Source organism: Eriocheir sinensis, chromosome 3, assembly GCF_024679095.1.
Source record: "Eriocheir sinensis breed Jianghai 21 chromosome 3, ASM2467909v1, whole genome shotgun sequence".
Lineage (NCBI taxonomy): Eukaryota > Metazoa > Arthropoda > Malacostraca > Decapoda > Varunidae > Eriocheir > Eriocheir sinensis.
Window position 1 is genome coordinate 11,639,010 of NC_066511.1, and position 14,074 is coordinate 11,653,083.

At 39.6% G+C, this 14,074-nt stretch overlaps 1 protein-coding gene across 2 annotated transcripts in view; it reads left to right on the forward strand.

The window, feature by feature from the left end:
• Positions 1 to 7,051, forward strand: part of LOC127005095 (uncharacterized) — a 29,686-nt gene extending 22,635 nt beyond the window's left edge. For both annotated transcript variants that reach the window (XM_050873654.1, XM_050873659.1), the window contains 2 exons: positions 1,506 to 1,750; positions 6,760 to 7,051. In XM_050873654.1, coding sequence (XP_050729611.1) covers positions 1,506 to 1,750; positions 6,760 to 7,051 — 537 coding nt within the window. The remainder of the gene's footprint in view (positions 1 to 1,505; positions 1,751 to 6,759) is intronic.
• The last annotated feature ends 7,023 nt before the right edge of the window (positions 7,052 to 14,074 follow it).

Genomic DNA, 14,074 nt, shown 5'->3' on the forward strand with positions numbered 1-14,074 from the left:
ACTGATGTGCAGTGTTGCCAAACTATCGTACTCATTGCATTGCATTTTTTCGTAGTTTCCAACCGATAACTACCGCAAAAACACCACTCGCCCGCCAGCCACTAACGCCTATGCACTCACACTCACCACAACCAACCACTGAGTGAGTGTTAAATTAGTACAGTCCATATTTAATTTGTGATTTATGTGTATGTAAAACTATATAACAGTGCTTAGAAATGCCTTAGAAATATATTTTTTTATTCGATCGAGATGGTAGAACAAAACCCTATTTTCCCTATTTGATTATAGTCCCGTCGATCGCGGATTCACGGATCACGGGAATCTCGCGGAACCAAATACCTGCGAACGGCGGGGGGCTTCTGTATAACCAGTCAGTGTAGGCGATGGGTGAGGAGTTTTAGGAAAGGGAGCAGATGTGTTAGAATTTTTGCATTGGAAATGATTGTGAATAAGTTAATAGAGATGATAGAGAGCAGTTTCCTACTTTCATGGACCTAGAGAAAGACTATGATACTGCAAACAAGAAAGGTTTATTGCATGAGGATATATGGCATGGGAGAGAATTTGCTTCATGGATCAGGTCTTTTTACAAGGATCTGAGTGCCTCAATATGTATACGAATGGGGTGCCGAGTGAGAGTTTAGGTATTGGTGTGGTTGTGAGACAGGGATGTGTGATGTCGCTATGGGTGTTCATTATTTGTATGGATAGTTATATGAGGGAAATATAAACCAAAGTTGAGGATTTCGGGGCAAGGCTGAAAGTAAGGTAAAGAGCAGTTCTTGGTGGCAGCCCTATTTACAGATAATACAGTACTGTTGGCAGATAATGAGTGCACATATGCTGGTGAATGAATTCGACAGGTTGTGTAAGAGGAAGAAAGTTGAATGTAAGAAAAGAAAAAGTAATAATGAAATATTGTCACGAGAAGGTAATGGTATTTGAGAGCAGCCTATTGATTTTACAAAGCCATACAGAGTTAGGGTAGAGAGCACAACAGTGTTGGGTCTAGTTTTAAGAAGAAAGGATTTTTTTTACAATTAAGGAGGCAGCTCAAAGGTAAAAACGAATGAAAACAAAAGTCTGCTCAACATTGCTCTCATAAAAGGAAGTAGCGAAGAGTGGCCAAAAGAGAGGTCAATTTTGGGTGGATAATAGAAGGTGTCTGGAGGCAACTATCAATGAAGTGGATCATAGGGTTGACAAGTTTTGGAGAGAGAGGGCTGGCAGGCAAGGGACTGTGTGTGTTGAGAGGGGGTACTGAAACAAAAAGTTTTAGATGCTTCCTTGGCCATCCCCTTGGAGAAGTTCCAATGATTGACATTGTGTCACAGATATAGATAGATAGATTGCTTACTTATGAGAATCAGGTTTTTGTAACTTTTGAGTTGATGTTATGAACTGGGCTAAATAGATATTTATTTGGTCTTTGTGATTTTGTATCAAAGTCTAATTACTTTTTAGCACACAAAAAGATTAAAATGAGTCCTTACAACCCTCAGTGCTGCAAGACTTCTACACTAGACTACGTTGGGTTAGCAGTGTCTGTGGCAGGACTGTTGCATGGTGGCAATAATCCCTTCATCAATAAGATTAGGAAGATGTCCTTGGAAATTCTGTTGGCTGAGAGTGTCCATGAAACAGCAGTTGAGTTGCTAGATTTTGTGTGCCTTAACCGAGAGAGGGTCTATGACAGTTTATGTCACTCCCTCACATGCCAGCCCCCTAGACGTTCAGCCCATTACCAGTAAGTTGAATTTCAAACCTTTTTTGTCTGTTGTGTACACTTTAATGTGTCATATTCAGTATATTTTGCTAAGGTTCCTTTATCTCTGAAAATATCAATTTTTGTTTGATAGTTAAATTTTGATGAAGGAGTGGATTTGCATCATGAAGAACTGGGGATCTAACCTTATGGCATGGCTCACCACTAATGCTAGGAAATAAAAAAAATAATGTAGCTACTGCAGGTATTTTCCATCAATCTTCACAGTATACAGTAAAACCTTTACAGTAGTACAAGAATTGATGAAAGTGTTTTTATAGACCAGTAGCTCCCTAACAGTGCCAGAAGCTTGCTTTCTGTAGCTTTTAGAATTTTTCTGCAAATAGAAAATGCCAGTTTTGTGCCAAGTGAGCATTTTGAAAACTAGGTATCTCCTTGTTGGTCATGATGATTGATTCACCGTTATATGTATAAGCATGTACTGTTGTATAAGTATGTCCTATTGTGCAATCATATCTTGTCTAATAATGTCCTGTTGTATAAGCTTGCCCTGCTTTTTGTATTTTAATGGTACCCATAGCACCAGTATGCTCTCTTGTGGGGGCTTGGTGGACAGCCCCAACCTGTTGGTAATGTGAGCAAATCTTGTTTTAAGTGGCTGCATTGATATATGACCTGCTTGGCTCATGCTGACCCCTGGTGCTCCTCTTGACCAAAGTTGCTGAAGATAGGGTTGACTGATTATTGGACAGCATGTGGATAATTTTCTGCCACTCGGTGGGCACCCTCTCCTCGCTTGGAGAGATTAATCAGCTAGTCTTCGTGACCCTGAGCCGAACGGCTACCACTTTGTCAAGTGGTGTCTCTATTTACTTTCCTGCTACCCCAGGGGCTGTTGGACCCATAGGTCCAATGATCAGCCTACCCTTGTAGGGCTCTTTGGTGGGTGGGGGGATAGGAGAGTGAATTTTTGAGAGATGCTTATGGCATCCATGGCAGGGGTAGGAAAGTACCAGTGCCCCATCAGTCACACCCACCCCCTTTTCTTGGGGACCACCAGGGTGGTGTAGACAAAACATAAAATCATTGAGCCAGGTCTGGGGTTAACCTCTGGTAGACTCTGTGTGGGTGTCTGGAACATCCTGAGCATCTTGGAGGATCAGCAACTACTCCCATCTGTAACTGAACGCAGGGCTGAACGTGGGGCTGTCTGAAATGAGGAGACCTGGCAATGGAGAGATCAATAGTGGGGATTATACCTACTATTGGTTAGGCCAGAGTGATGGGGCCCATCTCAGAGGAGTAGCTATGACCATTTATAGCCAACTGCAGTCCTCTGTAACTGTTTTTTTTCAGTTGATGAATGTATCATGCTGGTGAGATTGAAGCACACCTTGGCCTTCATATCTCTTACTGCAGTACATGTCCCTGCTGAGATGTATGAATTAAAGGAGAAAGAGATGTTCTATACCAAGCTCAACTTGATAGCCGACCAATGCTCCCTGTGTTACATTTGGTAATGGGCGACTTAAATGCTGCTGGCACAGAGAGAGCAGGCTACAAGTTATGTGTTGGTCCCCATGACTTTGGTACCAGAAACCCAAGCAGTTCTTTTCTTCTGAACTTTGCAATATCTAGAAGGCTGAGGAGTGTTGGTTCCTGGTTCCAGAGAGGTATATGTAGTAGTTATACTGGTGGTGTGGCAAAGGAGATTGATTACATCCCTGTTAGTACTCATTGGAGGATACTACAGAGCTGTATGGTTTTCCAGGGTGCTGAGTTCATTGCAATTGACCACAGACTTATTACAAAACAGGACATGGGTCAGGTCCAAGAAAATCTCAAGGAGCAATCCTCCGGGGCTCCATCTTTAAAAACTGTGGGACCAGGTGTGTGCTCAAGAGTATGCAGTGGCAGTTGCAAATTGGTTTGAGGTGCTTGGTACTCAGGAGGACCCTGGAGAGTTGTAGGAGACCTTTAAACATGAAACCTTAAAAGCTGCTGAGAAGTGCATTATAAGGCATCCAAAGTCTAGGATCGTAGTTGCCTTGAGGGAAACACAGGTACTTCTCAAGTTTCTACAAGGCTTGGTTCTGGTAGGAAGGTCGTTAGTTGAACTGGTCGTAAGACGAGATTTTCATTAAAAATATATATATATATATATATATATATATATATATATATATATAGATATATATATATATATATATATATATATATATATATATATATATATATATATATATATATATATATATATATATATATATATATATATATATATATATATATATATATATATATATATATATATATATATATATATATATATATATATATATATATATATATATATATATATATATATATATATATATATATATATATATATATATATATATATATATATATATATATATATATATATATATATATATATATATATATATATATATATATATATATATATATATATATATATATATATATATATATATATATATATATATATATATATATATATATATATATATATATATATATATATATATATATATATATATATATATATATATATATATATATATATATATATATATATATATATATATATATATATATATATATATATATATATATATATATATATATATATATATATATATATATATATATATATATATATATATATATATATATATATATATATATATATATATATATATATATATATATATATATATATATATATATATATATATATATATATATATATATATATATATATATATATATACTGCCATGCCAGCGTCAGGTATTATTAAAGTGAATGCGTAAAAGACACCATCATTCAAAATTATTTTTCTTTTATATATTGTGTACATTAAGCATTAATCTACATTTGGATGCATCACGAAGTTGCTACATATGTTTGTTTTATAGTTATGATTTTAATTTACTTAAACTTTTTTCCTGTTTTTTTCGCATTTAACCCTTACAGGTCGGCAGGTTTGAGCTTGTAGCTACGAGTTTTCCTCCCCACCCGCCCCCTACGCTATAGTACGGCTGGGTGAGTGTAAATCTGCCGATTTTCACTGTACTTCCCACCGCGCTCACTCTTATCCTATATAATGTACTGACTTAAAAGCACAAAATTACTTTCCTTCAAGTCTTCCTCTTTCCAATGAGGCCAGTCAGAAGTCTGCACTGCGTTTGTGGTGAGATATGACGAGATAATAACTTTCCGTGTTGGAGAGCGTATGTGTTCGTGCATGCGACGTGGCTATGGCGACGGGCTGCTGCAGGGTGAGCTGCTAACACCACCTGCCACACCAAGGTCTCAAGGTCTTCTCACTCTGCCCGAAACCATGACGTTTTGTGATGAGAGAGAAAGAGAGAGAGAGAAGAGAGAAGGAGAGAGAGTATTGTGTTCGTCGGGCTGAGGTGAGTGCGGTGATCCGAACGCACAAGAACTCGAAAAATCATATTAACTCATTATCACAAGCAGGCAGAAACTGGCTACCGAGCGGCGTGAAAACCCGTTCGTACGCACTAATAAGCAGTGTAGCCAATCCAGCGAAAAGTTGCTCGATTAGGCTACAAATATACAGTACCCTCTCGAGTTTTGCGATCCTTGAGTTTAGCGCATAGTCCTAAATTCTTACCATCCTGACTTTCGCGCATTATCGCCCAGAGTTTCGCTTCGCGGTGCTTTGACATGTACGGGTCGCAACAGTGATGAAAATAATGTGTTGTTATAGTGACCGCAAATAGGAGCACAGACATTTAAAGAACAACGGATTTAAAGGGCTTTAAACTTCTCGCCGGAGTTTAAATAGTCCCCCGAGGCATCGCCTACGCCTTACGTTTTCCGAAAACACAGTATCACAGAAAGTGATATTTTTCACCAAAACTGCTTGCATCGCCTCCCTTAATGGTAGAAGCAGAAGAAGTAATATCCGTTAGTAGTAATGGCAGTAGTAGTAGTAGTAGTCAGGTCTATTCTCAAATAGGGATACTGTTTGCCATCATTATTCACTCCATCAGTGAGCTCAATATTGTGTTAGAAACTGTCACTGGCAATTAATCTGCATAATATATAAAAAATCAGTCACCTTGGTTAGTTCCCTAACTTTTCTTCCGTCAGAATTTTTTGTCAGCTTCAGTGTTTTTATTGAATTTTGTATGTCTTAAGGGGATGCTAACCACTTTTGAGTTAAAAATCATAAAAAAATGGAATAATCAGAATTGAGATTTGAAACTTTCCAGACCATTATGGATTATGCTCAGCTACTTTTCCATGAACAAGAATGTCCTAGATTATGACATCATTCTCAAGTATTTGGCTGTATGTGTTCCAGAGGGTTCACTAATTATCCTAAAGTAAAGAAACTTGGTCTGTGGAAGGTCAATTATTATCCAATCACTTGTATGGTTTTATTTTTTTAAAGTTTTCTGTATGTCATGAAGTATTGCCCAATCATAAATTCACAATGTCATGAATAATGTAACGTGTCCCTTTTTTCCCCACTGTATTTTTCTGCTTCACATTTTCATCGAACACTACTATGTGATTTTCCATGTCACAAACTCTATATACAGATATTTTATATGAATATATGAAGGTAAATTTTCCTGTTATGAGTTTTGGACATTCAAAGCCAAAAACATCTCTCTATCCTTTATTTCTGGCTTTTGAAAGCATCTATATTGTAGCGCACATGAAAATAAATGCTTCTAGATGGATTTTGAATGCGTTGCTCCATACTTTGACAGAAGAAGCTGTACTCTGGCCCATTAGGGGGTTAGCATCCCTTTAGCAGTTCATTGGACCTTTTTTTGCAAATCCTTCATCCAAAGTGTAATGCATGAAGTCAGTGATACATTTAAATTCTGGAATGGTTTGGTATAGCTAATGCTTATGTTAGTGGAAGTAACATTAAGGTGTATGCTTTGATATGTTCAGGAATATGAGAGAAAAACTTATATGGTCATTATTTAAAAAAAAAGCCTATTCTCTTTCTGTATAGGGCCAGGTTTGCACGAGTTCTGGCTGATCGCATGCTGCTGGCAGGGTCAGTTGTAACAGCAGCAGCGGTGGTGCTGGGTGGGCATAAGGCTGCTGCTGCCATGGTGGCTTCCATGTGTGTTGTCCTCCCAGTCACCCATAGAGATCTCCTCACTTTTGCAAGCTGTGTGTTGGAGTGTGTCAACCTTCCCATGCCTCTTTGTAACTTGCTAAGAGGAAAAGAAATCCAAACAGGAAACCAGAAACTTCCCTTCAACCATTTGACAAAAAAAATTCAAAGAGATATCAACTAATATCCCTCTGGAACCTGAGCAACCAAATGCTGAGAGAAGGGTTCAGTTAACATTGTATTACTTTAGGTGCGGGATTAGCCATTAGACTTAAAGATTCACTAAACATTCTTACCAGAACCTAGAAAACTTTAAAGCTACAATGATGGCAAGATTTATTTGACTGGTTATATCTTTCAAAGTATCTTCTCTTTATGCTTGTAGCATCTTATTATCTTTCAAATAAATTGATTACATGTTGCATTGAGATAATATGGTCAACACAGCAGAGTTGGAGTTTTCATAGTTTCAGTCAGAGATAAGCATAACATGTAGTGACAATAATATTAAGAGTAATTCATATTCTTACCTGAACATGGAAAACTTTAGAGCTACAATGTCTGCAAGATTACTTTGACTGGCTATATCTGGAAATATCTGATCTTGACACTGGTATCACAAAAAGCCCAGTTTTGGTAGACGAGGATAAGGTGAGTCACACGCAGAGTATCTGGGTCATCTTCCCAAGGGAGAAATTTATTGATCCCAGTAGGAGTTGCTAAGTGTCTTACAAGTTATGCTAGCATAGAGACCAGTTATACATGTCCTTGAAATGGCAACCCTTTCTTGCCACAGTGATCCCATTCTCAGTCTGTTCAACTAAATACCCCGAGAGGTTTGGACTTGTAGTTACCTGAGGAAACAGAAGGGGAAAGAGACTTTGGTGCAGTAGCCTTCACCTTGTCCACCAAAATGAGCTTTTCATACTTGAAAGTCCTTATTTTAGTTTAATTTGGAAAGTCCAGTGCATACAGTGCCTTTTTTTACATGTGGCCTATAGCGCCGGTAGGCTATTACATTGGGGCCTGATGGTCGGCCCGAGCCCGTCATGGCGCAGGCAATTGTTTATAGTGGTGCCATTATTAGGGTAGGCGGTGGCCGGACTGGTAGCGTACTGGACCCACATTCACCGCGTGATGGACGACGCGGGTTCGAATCCCCACGCTACCACTCGGATTTTTCAGTCATCGCCGAGTGGCTTAAAACTACCCACATGCTGTCCTGAAGACCACCCATCAACCCGGACTCTAGAGGAAGCCGTCCAAGCGAATCAAGAACGAGTTCCGGGGGGCAGCATGAGCCAATGCAAGATGGCGCCACTATAAACACTCGCCTGCGCCAGAACGGGCTGGGCCGACCATCAGGCCCCACCTGGAAGAAGCCTTGGGCCGACCATCAGGCCCCACCAGGAAGATGCCTACCGGCGCAACAGGCAACGACGTAAAAAAAAAAAAAAAAAAAAAAAATTGGCTCATGCTGCCCCCCGGAGCTCATTCTTGATTTCACTTGCGCTGTACAGCTTCTTCTAGAGTCCGGGTTGACAGGTGGTCTTCAGGACAGAATGTGGGTAGTCTTAGGCCACTTGGCAGTGACTGAAAAATCCCAGGTGGTTAGCAGCGGATTCGAACCAGCATCATGGACAACGCGTGGAATGCAGGGCCGGCACACTAACCACTCTGCCACTGCCTCCAGAAGTCTGATAAACCTGTCTCCTTTCTCAGCTTTTTCTCATGACCTAGTTCTCTTTCTTCACTTCCCCTTTTCCCCTTTTTTTGGGTAGGCGGTGGCCGAAGTGATAGCGTACTGGACCCACATTCGCCGCGTGATGGACGACGCGGGTTCGAATCCTCACGCTACCACTCGGATTTTTCGGTCACCGCCGAGTGGCTTAAAACTACCCACATGCTGTCCTGAAGACCACCCATCAACCCGGACTCTAGAGGAAGCCGTCCAAGCGAATCAAGCACGAGTTCCGGGGGGCAGCATGAGCCAATGCAAGATGGCGGCATGGCGCCACTATAAACACTTGCCTGCGCCAGAACGGGCTGGGCCGACCATCAGGCCCCACCTGGAAGAAGCCTTGGGCCGACCATCAGGCCCCACCGGGAAGATGCCTACCGGCGCAATAGGCAACAACGTAAAAAAAAAAAAAAAAAAAAAAAAAGGTCATTATTATCTGATTTCTCCAGGTCATTTGCAAGTTCATATAATGCAATTAGGTCACCTCTCTCTTTCTTCCAGTGTTAACAACTGCATTTCTTTTAATATTTCTTTGAGGTTAAGATCTCCCTTTCTGATGACATTTTGGTAGCTATTCTTTGTATCCTCTCCAGTTTCTTTGCATGGTTTTTCATGTGTAGAGACCACAGAACTTCTGCATATTCTAGTTTTGCTCTAATCATTTAGTCGTGATCTTCTCATCATATCTATCGAGGTTGTGAAATGCTAATTTTATATTCCTCAACATAATTTATGTATCCCAAAACATATTGTTTATGTTTCCAGGTGACAAGTTATCCTGAATTGACACCTCCAGGTCTTTTTCCACTTTTCCTTCACCATTATATCATCTCCCATTTTACAGGTGTATGGATTTCATTTCACTTTTCCCTCAATGCAGAACATGCCATTTTTCCATTGAATTCTATTTTTCAGGTTTTACTCCATTTGCATATCTTAGCAATATCTTTCTGCAGTTCTTCATAATCCTCTTTGTATCTTTCTTAATATTTTTTGCAGAATCTGCAAACTGGCTCATGGAGCTGTTAAGTCTGTTAAATCCCTCTGGCATATCATTAATATAGATTATGAACATCATTGGTGCCAGCACTGAGCCCTGTGGCACTTCACTAGTCACTTTCCTCCAGTTTAATCTTTCGTCTCTGATCACAGTCCTCATCTCTCTTCCTTCCAAATAGTCTTCCATTTAGTTTTTTACTTTCCCTTTTATGCCTCCTGTGCCTTTCAGTTCCCATAATAGTCTTTTGTGTAGGACTTTATCTAAGACCTTTTTTAGATTCAGGTATATGCAGTCTGCCCATCCATATCTTTCTTGTGTTGCCTCTATTTCTCTGGAGTAGAAATGTTTCAAACTAGCGACACTTTATCCTCCTAAAACTAAATTGTGTCTTATCATTTCCTCTCTTTCTATCCATCGTTTCTTGATTACTCTTTCACATATTTTGCATGCAATACTGGCTAAAGATATTGGTCTACATATTAGTGGCTCTTCTTTGTTTATGTTTTTATAGACAGGAATTATATCCGCTCTTTTCCACTCGAGACTTTCCACATTTTTAGTGAACATTAAGTTTTTCATATTGGTTCAATCAACTATTGGTTACATTCTTTTAGGATGTGTCCCACATACCCATCTGGGCCTGTTTCTTTTCTTTCATACATAGAGAAAATCAGACCATGATTTTACATTAATCAGAAGACACGTTGCATTTCTACTCTAGTCGAGGTTTGACGCGATTTTCGCATTGAACGCTTTCGCATTTCGTAATCAAACTTCTTATTCCTCGTTCCAACGCTGAAATTTTGTGCAAATCCTGTCTTCGTCAGTGAGAACCGAGTTACCAATCTTTGTGTCGTCTGCAAATTTACTAATGCGGTTATTGAGTCCAACATCCACGTCGTTGATGTAAATAATGAAGAGCACTGGGCCAAGAACCCGGTTCTCATCATATCCTGTATCTCTTTTCTTTCAATCCTAATTTTACTCGTCCCTGCTGTGTTCCCCTGTCTATGTGTATTCCTAAAATCTGACTCCTTTGTAAACACTTTCTGGAAAATTTCATTCAGTACAGTATCTCACTCATTTCTTTCAGATTTCGTATATTACATACAGTAAAACCTCACCATTTGCGCACTCACCATATGCGCCCTTTGCCATTTGCGCTGCCTTAATTTGCGGCCATCATCCCACCATTTGGGCAGGTGGTCTTGCCATTTGCGCACCTCGCCGCTATGGTAACGGCGTCTCACTGGCAGCAAAATGGCGTCCGCTGATCTGAGGACGTTTACTAGCAAAATGGCGTCCGTTGATCTTCTGAGGACGTTTACTAGCTATTTTGGCAGCAAAAGAGCGTCCGTTGATCTTCTGAGGACGTTTACTAGCTGTTCTGGCAGCAAAATAGCGTCCGTTGATCTTCTGAGGACGTTTACTAGCTGTTCTGGCAGCAAAATAGCGTCCGTTGATCTTCTGAGGACGTTTACTAGCTGTTCTGGCAGCAAAATGGCGTCCGCTGATCTTCTGAGGACGTTTACTAGCTGTTTTGGCAGCAAAATGGCGTCCGCTGATCTTCTGAGGACGATCACTAGCTGTTCTGGCAGCACAATGGCGTCCGCTGATCTTCTGAGGACGTTTACTGGCGTCCGCTGATCTTCTGAGGACGTTCACTAGGTAGTGTTCTGGCAGGACGTTTACTAGGTGTTCTGGCGGTAAAATGGCGTCAGCTGATCTTCTGAGGACGTTTACTAGGTGTTCTGGCAGCACAATGGCGTCAGCTGATCTTCTGAGGACGTTTACTAGCTGTTCTGGCAGCACAATGGCGTCAGCTGATCTTCTGAGGACGTTTACTAGCTGTTCTGGCAGCAAAATGGTGTCCGCTGATCTTCTCAGGACGTTTACTAGGTGTTCTGGCGGTAAAATGGCGTCCACTGGCGAGCTACAGCTGTCTACCACCCGCGCGCCCTCAGCCGCCAGTGAAGAACACTGCTAACGTACACATGTCGTTTCCCGCCATAACCTGATCGCCTCTCCTCGTCTCGGATGACTGCGATTATTCGACGTTTTCTGCCTCACCTTTGCACCACCATCATGCTGCAAGCAGCGTCATCGAAGCCTAAATCCCGGAAGAACCCGATGATGACCATAGCACAGGTGGACAGTGGAAGAAAAAATTGAGAGATTGGCCGGGAGTATGACGTGTTTCCTGCCAGCAGACCATTTTCTTTTTTTCTGGTAAGGGGGGGGGGTGGGGGGGGGGCATGACCGCCCATATGTATTTTTCCCCATAGGTTATTAAGTTCGCCATTTGCGCATTTGCCATTTGAGCACCTTCAGACCACCCATATGTGCGCAGATGGTGAGGTTTGACTGTATATTGTTTATTTTTAGGCAGATTGCACTTTCTTTTTTATTTATTGTTGTTAATATCTATAAAATAGCTTACGGTCTGTCTTACTTTTGTCAATAATATCCTTCTCACATTTTTTCTTATTATTCTCACAATTATTTTTTGACAGTTTATATTCTCCTTTGTTCCTCTGAGACATATTTTTCCTCATTTTCTTTCTTACTCTGTCCAACTCCTTTGCCCTTGCTCAGTTTTCATTGTACCTCTCATTCCTTCCCTTTTCTCTTGTTTTATACAAAGGTACATTCCCTTCAACAAGCTTGTTTGTATTCTCTTAAAAAGAAGTCATATTTACTCAGAGCATCTGTTAACCTTTTATTTCATCCCAATTTGTTCCATTCAAAAAACTTTTCAGATCCTTAAGTTTGTTTTTGCAGAGTTCCTCCTTGCCACCTTGTGCTTCTCATTTAGTTTATTTTCTATCCCTATTCCCTTTTCTATTTTCATTATCATGTGATCACTCTTGCCTACGGGACATAAATATATATTTTTTTCTAAATCCACTTCGCAGTCCACTTATTGACAGTTAAAATCTCCCACTATTATTAATTTTGTTCCTTTTCCTTATCAACTCTACTCTCTATGGCGGTATTTAACATTCCTCCATGCTCTTTGGGGGATGTATACCACCACTATCTTCACCAGCTCCCTACTTTTATTTAATACCTGCACATGATACTTCAGCATTACCTTTTCCTCATTCTTGTACCTTTATCACTTGTAACTCAGATTTTGTCATAATCATAACACCACCTCCTCTCCTACCATGCTATCTTTCCTCCATACAGAACGTTTACCTTCGATATTACATACTGTATCTTCTGATAGTTTAGTTTTGGCAAGGCATACCAGTTCTAATTTCCTCGGTAATATCCCATCTATATATGTGTACATCAATTCCACCTTATCCATTTCTTCCTCTACTTTTAAACATTTCTTCTTTAGTCTTCAAATTCAATTTCTCACATATCACTTCTTTATTTTGTCGTCCAGTACTCTCCCCCCCAAAAAATCCTTCTCCTGTGTAGACCTCTCCTCACTCCTCTTCTTTGCTTCCTCTCTTAATTCCATTAGCTTTTGCCTTGATTTTTAATTCAAACTCCTCTTCACATACACGTTCTTATATTCCTTTGTTTGTTTCATTCGAAAAGCTCTTACCAATACTATTTTCTCACTTTCTGCTCTTGATTTTTAACCTTGTTCAGTGAGCTGAGCCCCTTCTTCAACATATCTTCCAATCTGTGTCACATCCTCTACTTCCTCTTAAAAAAAAAATTCCTTCTCTTTGAAACTTTTTAGCGAACTAGTTCCTTGACCTTCTTCACCTCTTCCTTATCTCCATCTTTAATGGGATTTTTTCCTCCTTCCGTCCATATATCAACAAACTCATCTTTTTGTCTACAGCATTCCTGATCAGTGTCTCTTTTGTTTGTATAGCTTTAATTACTTCCTTCTCCATGTTGCTCTTTTCCTCTTGTCTTTGGTGCAATAATATTTCCCTAAAGGACACTTTCTCATTTTGTTGTTCATCTTTCATAATCTTTACCCCCTTGTCTGCTAGACCTTGAACATATTACTTAGTATCGTGTTTGCTACTTCCTTGTTTTATTTTCAATTCTTCATTTTCCCTCTTTATCTTCTCTATTTCTTTTTCTCTACTTTCTTTTATCTTTATTCAGGTGCTCCATTTGATCTTGAAGTCTCAAATTTTCTCTCTCCCATTCTGCTTGCTTCAGTTCAGGGTCACGCATCCTTTCCAGCATTTTCTCAATTGTCTCATAACTCATTACCTCTTTTTGCATTCCCCTCATCTCAACCTTTGCCTTATCTCCCTCTGCATTAGCTTCCTTCAATCCACATTATTATATATATATATATATATATATATATATATATATATATATATATATATATATATATATATATATATATATATATACGTATCTACGGATGACTCCGGGAACATTGGACTATTTACTGAATAAACTGAAAGTGTGGTTGACCAAAATGATAACCAACTTCAGAAAACCACTTAGTAAGGAAATGTTTAAAGTAAACCACA